A 7,146-nucleotide genomic window follows, 5' to 3' on the forward strand; every position below is an offset into this window, starting at 1 on the left:
GAGTGCCTGGCACAGAAACACTTGCTAGCGGAATGAATGATTGAACGATTTGAATGGACAGAAGAAGGGATTCAGCAGGTTGCCACATTAGATGAAGCAATCACAGCATCAAGTGACGTTAGTGTATTTATTCTGGCGGATCTTAATTTGTGAGCGCACACTATTCTTTAAGGGCCCTCATACAGGCAGGAAGCTCTGGACACAGTTTCAAAGAAGAAAAGAGAGCCTTCCACGCCTCGGCCGGGGGCGGGTCGCGTGCAGACCCGGGGTTAAGGCGAGCGGGGCTGGAGGCCGCGGGTCCCGTGTCCGCGTCCAGGTCGGCCTAGGCCTCCTGTGCTATAAATACAGCGGCCCACATGCTGCAGAGACACGGTGTTCCCTGCACTCGCGGGACAGATAACATGAATTTGCCCTTTAAATGTCCCAAGTAAAGGTACAGCCCCTAGCCCACCCCTGCCTCCCGGAAGCGCCTTCGCCCCCGTTGCCCTCTGCAGAAGAGGGGGCGGGCCAGGAGGCGGGGTTCCGAGCATCTGTCCAGCCAATGAAAGGGGCGCGAGGGGCCCCGGGCCCCCGCCTCCTCTCGCGAGAGCCTGGGCGGGTTATATAAAGAGGGCGGCGGGGCGAGGCGAGTGGCCCCTTCGTGTCGCGCAGGGTCTGGAGCAGGGGAAGCCGGGGCTGCCCGGGCGGAGACAGCGAGAGCGCGTCTCGCGGAGGCGGTGTGCGCCCGGCTGTCACCATGAGCGATCAGGCTCTGAGCTTCCTGAAGGACTTCTTGGCCGGCGGCGTGGCCGCTGCCATCTCCAAGACTGCTGTCGCGCCCATCGAGAGGGTCAAACTGCTGCTGCAGGTGAGGACCTTGCGGGCGCGGTGAGCGGGGCGCGGGCGCGCGAGACCGGGCGCGCGGGGCCCTGGCGAGCCGCGGGGCTGCCCCCCAGATCCGCGCTAGGCCCCGAGCCCGGCGCACGGCCTGCACGAAGGGGAAGGTGCCCTCTGCGCAGACAGGTCCAGCGTCAGTAGCGGATTCCTGGTGTCGGGTGGCGCCCCGCGTGCGGGTGTCTATATATGGAAACCCACCCCGAGTAGGTTGCAGCCAGCCAGATCCTGCTCCGGGGACAGCGCGGGCACTCAGGCCTCTTGGGTCGGCCTCACCTCTTGATTTTCAGAGCCCCTTGCACCCTCTTCTCAGCATCCACCTTTTACGATTAACAACATCGAAATAATTAACTACTCAAGATTATTACGGTGTCCAGTGTGCCATGCTGTAGCCATTATTCTATTATTCATTCATCTTGCTATGACCTCTGTAAGACAGATACTGTTTCCCCCATTTTGCACATAAAGAAACAGGTCTTGAGAGACCAACACTTTTCAAAATAAACTCAGATGGCCTTATTCATCCTTTCCCCAAATCTTTTCCTCCCCAGCCCTGATCTCTGAATGGCTTGTTCTCATCATCTCACCGCCCCCCCTTTTTTTTCACTTGCCCAAAAAGCAAGGATCCCTCCATGAGGAATTGGGCATTCTCAATTTGGGAGTCAAAATGATCTTGTTATTACAAGAAAAAACCCCAACAAATGGCCCTCAGCAACAAACCCCTCAATACTTGATTATTTGGATATGCTTGGAAAATGTCAGGCTCCAATGCTGAGTGGATTCCTTCTTCTTCTGTTGGAACACCTACTACTCAGAGACTGTGTCTTCAGGGAGACTAAAGAGAGACGGAGAAATCCTCACCTCCTGCCCATCATATCTGTCAGATCAGAGCAGGTGTCCTTTGGGCCAGGGATCTTTAATTATTTCTGTCTCCCAGTAATAAACCCCTAGTACAGTTCTGGCACCTAGGGAAAATGCAGCAAATCAATGTCTCCCTTTACGTAATCAAATCATCCTTTTCAGTGTATTTTGGAGCAGAACTGTTTCTCTCAAATGCCCTGGTAATTGAGGCAAGACTGGGTTTAGGGGACTCAGTGTCCAAGTAGCTAAGACTTCAGTTTACTCAGTTGTTCATTTGATTTCCCCATACTTTTTAAACAAGGAAATCAGGAAGCACAAACCTTCTTGTTCTCCTGCCCTCTTCTCTCGGCCCTCCCTGTCCCCCCCATCCCCCTCCTCCCCCGCCCCTCTCCCGTTGCAGGTCCAGCATGCCAGCAAACAGATCAGTGCTGAGAAGCAGTACAAAGGGATCATTGATTGCGTGGTGAGAATCCCCAAGGAGCAGGGCTTTCTCTCCTTCTGGAGGGGTAACCTGGCCAACGTGATCCGTTACTTCCCCACCCAAGCTCTCAACTTCGCCTTCAAGGACAAGTACAAGCAGATCTTCCTGGGGGGCGTGGACCGGCATAAGCAGTTCTGGCGCTACTTTGCCGGTAACCTGGCCTCCGGTGGGGCAGCTGGGGCCACCTCCCTCTGCTTTGTCTACCCGCTGGACTTCGCTAGGACCAGGCTGGCTGCCGACGTGGGCAAGGGTGCCGCCCAGCGGGAGTTCACTGGTCTGGGCAACTGTATCACCAAGATCTTCAAGTCTGATGGCCTGAGGGGCCTCTACCAGGGTTTCAACGTCTCGGTCCAGGGCATCATTATCTACAGAGCCGCCTACTTTGGAGTCTATGATACGGCCAAGGGTGAGAGAAGGGTGTCAGGGGGCGCAGAGCTGAGAAGGATGTGTGCAGAGAGGATCCTGAGGGGTGTCTAACTCATAAAGGACTTTGTCCTGTTAATCTCACTTTCCCCTAGTCCCTGGGCTAAACTGTGGAGGTGGTGAGGTGGGGATCAATAGCTGGGGGACTCTCCTTGTCCTCTCCTGAACTACCCTGGGCTTGAGTTACTCGGAGAGGGCAAAGGGGGTGCTTGGCTCCTTTTATCAGTTACCAAGTTTAACTTGGAGCCACTTCAACACGTCCTGTGCGCGGGGCACCACTCGGGCTTTGCGGGTCCAGGGAGGGTTGGCAGCACCAACTTGTGTTGGCTGCTTGGTTACTCCTGAGGCACCCCTCGCGGGGCAGGCTTTTCTGGAAAGGTGGGGCGTGGAGTTGCGGTGCCCTGTTCTCCGTCCCCACCTGCTTTTTGCTCAGCTGCTCGGAGGAGGAATCGCGTCATGGCCATTTGGCTTGTTGGCTCTGCCCACAGGGATGCTGCCTGACCCCAAGAATGTGCACATTATCGTGAGCTGGATGATTGCCCAGACTGTGACGGCGGTCGCGGGGCTCGTGTCCTACCCCTTTGACACTGTCCGCCGTAGGATGATGATGCAGTCTGGCCGGAAAGGGGGTAAGCCCGAGACCCACGAGAATCTTACTTTTCTGCTCAAGGAGAACGCTAGTCAGTGCTCTTTACAGCCTGCATTCTTCTCAGTTGTTAGAATTGAGATAAAAATTTAAGAAAGATTGTGATGAATCCTCCCTAATGTTCTAAACTATTCCTTTAAAGATTTGGTTTGTTTTTATCAAAGAAGTAAGAACACTGAAAATGGGATATGGTTTGGTTCACCTGGTTTGTGAACTTAACTAGGTAGCTAGCATCATAGAGGCCTTAGGCCTTTTTCCCTTAGAGCCTGGGTGCAGAAATTGAAGTAATCAGCTGGTTTATTTTAAAATGTTTCTTACCTGGTTTTACAAGTATTATTGGGGAGAGTGATTTAGCTGGGGGAGAGATGGCCTCCAGAAGTTTGTGGCAATAGGAAAAGTTTTGGCTTCAATAGGTTGAAACGTAAGAAATTGCCATTGTAACAGTAAGAAACACCGAGTATAATTAGTTTCATTTGCTTCAACCTAATAATTGTATCTCTTGCTTTGTAAGAGTATAATCTGAGATTGGATCTCAGTGTTCTCATCAATAATAAACAGGACCCCCCAGCTTAATACTTCTGCTTCCCCGTGCTCCCTTCCTGTTTCTCTTTTTGACTTATGTGAATTCGCTGGTTCATTGCCCCAGTTCTTCACTTGATCTTGAGTTGAACTAGGAATCTAGAGACCCTCCCCAGTGGTTATGCGAGGGGAGGCGCTGTCCCATTGAATGTGCTTAGAGCTGGGCAGAAGACTCAAAGTGACCTTTTATAACACTGAAAACAAACTCTGCAGGTGTCTTTCAGAGGAAGAGTCTCTTTCCTCCGGAATCATGGAGCCCTTACCAACAATGTTTGTTTCCACAGCTGATATCATGTACACTGGGACAGTGGACTGCTGGAGGAAGATTGCAAAAGATGAAGGACCCAAGGCTTTCTTCAAAGGTGCCTGGTCCAACGTACTGAGAGGCATGGGCGGTGCTTTTGTATTGGTATTGTATGATGAGATCAAAAAGTTTGTCTAATGTGATTAAAACTCGATTTCATTGGTTCCAGATCCATTGTGTGGTTTAATAGACTCTTCCTAAGGGGAAGTAAAAAGAAAGATCTGGGATGAAACCAGATTGAAAGGAATACCTCAGAGGGGGGAAAAAAAGCTTAAGTATTCATTAAACCACAAATGTATTTTGTATTTATTTTACATTTAAATTTCCACAGCCAATAGAAGATAACTTATCATACTTATATAATTAACTGAAGAACTGATCATGAATAACTTAATGTGAAATGTCAATAAAGACCACTTAATGCATGTTCTCTATTTTACTGAATTCTTATTAACTGCCAAATGGATTAAAAGCATAAGACCATAAATCTTATTTTCTAGCATGACTCATTTATATAACTCAGTGGACAGGCTTCTAAATATCAGCTATTACACTGTGTTATCATGTGAACACCTAGAGTACTTCAGAGTTATGGTTTTAAAACTGAAATAGGTTATGTTCTTTCTCTTTACCTTACACCATACTGCACAGCCTCTTAGTGGTAACATGGATTGTGGCTTCCATAATCTCACCATATTTTATGCAATTTTCACACAGTCTTCAGGAATTCTGAGATTCCACTAAAAGCTTTAAATCACAGTTTCAGGAGCTTTGCATGGTTAGGAAGTGCTATCAGTGCCTTTAGAGAACTGTGATACTTGGAATTTTATGACAGGTGGACAGTAGTCATTGAAATCAGTTAGCAAGCTAGCACTGAAATCTGTTGGATCCTGTGGAAGATACAAAAAGGCAGAAGTCCATTGGGAAAAAAGGCAGAAGTCCATTGGGAAAAAAAAGCTTAAGTGGGGTTAGGAGAGAGGTGGGACTTGGCATTGTTACATAGTGTAACATTTAATAGCAGTACAATGAATCTTGGCTGAGGAGAACTAGAAGCCAGAGGGAGCTGGGCTGAAGGATAGAATAGGCCTTGAGAGAAAATAACTAGACTCAGATACATGGGTGTAGAAAATCTCTGCCAGCACTTCTTTTCTGCAACAATTTATCAAGACCTGGAGGAAAAGTCAGTTTGGGACTTCACTCTGGTAAGTCTGTGAGCCAGAGGAAAACAAGGACAATTACACAATGGAAAGTAAGCATTTTGCGTCCAGAAGACCACACGGTTCATAGGGTCCTCGCTTGCTGGGAGTGACCTGCGTACACAAACCCCTACGTGTCGGGTGAAGCCTGAAGGGCAGGCACGTGCCTTCGCGGTCCTGACAGGTGGCTGAGGGGTGCCTCTGCATGCTCTGTTCTTGACCCGCCTCCTCCCCAAGTTCTCCCACCTTCTCATTCCTGCCTCCCCGGTTTAAAAAAAAAAAAAATTGGCTGCCTTGTTCTCCTCCAGTAGCTAAGGTCTGAGTTTTGCCACGTCCAAGGTTACATCCATCTTAATCTAGCAGTTGTCTCTGCCAACAGAAAAGGCCAACAGAGAGCCTCTCAAGCGCATCAAAGCCAAGTCGCAAGTATGGGTCATTAGGGGCCTTTAGATACATGTCTCATTGGCTTTCTATCCTAAAGGTGATTTGAAAAGTCCAAGCTCTGCTGCTGATGGAGAGAAAAGAGGGCAGGCTAGTAGGACAAATGCTTCTGTGGAGTGGCTCTCTAGAGAAGGTCAGCCCTAAGTTAGCGCAGGGGGAGGGAGGGTGGGGGTGTTGGGGGCCGATATGGAAGCAGGTGGGCAGTGCGAGCAGTGGAAGACCCCTGGGCCCTCTCTGGCAGGAACAGGAAGTGGAGAAGGGGATTCAACATTTACTTAATGGTGTGATTATCTCCCTTTTTCGTGTGACCCACAAGTCAGCCTCTCCCATGAGTGTTAACCTCCGTGCCCTCAGGAATGGATGTATAAGGAGCCTGTGCAGTCAGCCTTCACCCCAGCTCCTTTACGACCCGGAGCCCCCAGGCCCCTCAACCTTGGATGGGCAGCACCTCCCTGGACTGCCTTGTCTTTTCAATCCCCTCACTGAGGGTCCATTCTCCCAGGAGGTGTGTGAAAGTTGTGGAGATGCAGCTGGAAGGCTGAGAATTGGAGAGTGATTCTGAGAGTGTCTGGGGGGTGGGGAGGGAAGGGTCACACCTCTGGGTAGCCTCCCGAAGCAGGAAGAGAGAACCAGGGACAGGGCAGCCCCTGCAGTCCTGGAGGCCGGCTTTCAGTTACCTCATCCCTTTAGCTGGATATAGGAGACTGGAGATTGTGAGCACCCCTGCTGCCTGCCGTCAAAAGCAAAAGTAAATCTCTGGAAGAAAATACCACCTACAGCAGGGGTCAACAAACTTTTTCTCTGAAGGGCAAGGTAGTAAATAGTTCAGGCTGTGTCGACCAGATGGTCTTTGATAGGGCAGCTCTGCCCTATTGCGACAGCGCCCTGGACTAGACACGAACCCAGGGTGGCTGGTCTGCAAAACTTCATGTACAGACACTGAATTGTGCACTTCTTAGAGTACTGACATGTCACAAAATATTCTTTTGATTTTAAAAAAACACTTGTAAAGGCCACAAAAATGGGCTCTGGGCTGCTGAATATGGCCAACAGGCTGTAACTCTCTGTACCCTGATCTAGGGCTTCACATTTTTCCTACAATTTTTCATATAAACATAACCAAAACCACAAATTAAATTTAAAACAGCCTATAAAAATACATTCTAAAGAGCCACAGAGTAAAATGTGAAAATCAGAAGAGATATTCAAAAATGTTTTGACCTTGATAAAAATGGGGTCTTCCCTGGTGGTTCAGTGGTAAAGAATCTGCCTGCCATTGCAGGAGACTCAGGTTCGATTGCTGGGTTGGGAAGATTCTTTGGAGGAGGAAATGGCAACCCAA

General features: G+C 49.5%; 1 protein-coding gene across 1 annotated transcript; it reads left to right on the top strand.

Moving 5' to 3' along the window:
- Positions 1–727: 727 nt before the first annotated feature.
- On the top strand, positions 728–4,591 carry SLC25A4 (solute carrier family 25 member 4). Its single transcript, NM_174658.2, is given in 4 exon segments — positions 728–847; positions 2,135–2,621; positions 3,127–3,267; positions 4,148–4,591. Coding segments are annotated over 4 exon segments (897 nt in total). The 5' UTR covers positions 728–736; the 3' UTR covers positions 4,306–4,591.
- The last annotated feature ends 2,555 nt before the right edge of the window (positions 4,592–7,146 follow it).

Source organism: Bos taurus, chromosome 27, assembly GCF_002263795.3.
Source record: "Bos taurus isolate L1 Dominette 01449 registration number 42190680 breed Hereford chromosome 27, ARS-UCD2.0, whole genome shotgun sequence".
NCBI classification, from domain to species: domain Eukaryota; kingdom Metazoa; phylum Chordata; class Mammalia; order Artiodactyla; family Bovidae; genus Bos; species Bos taurus.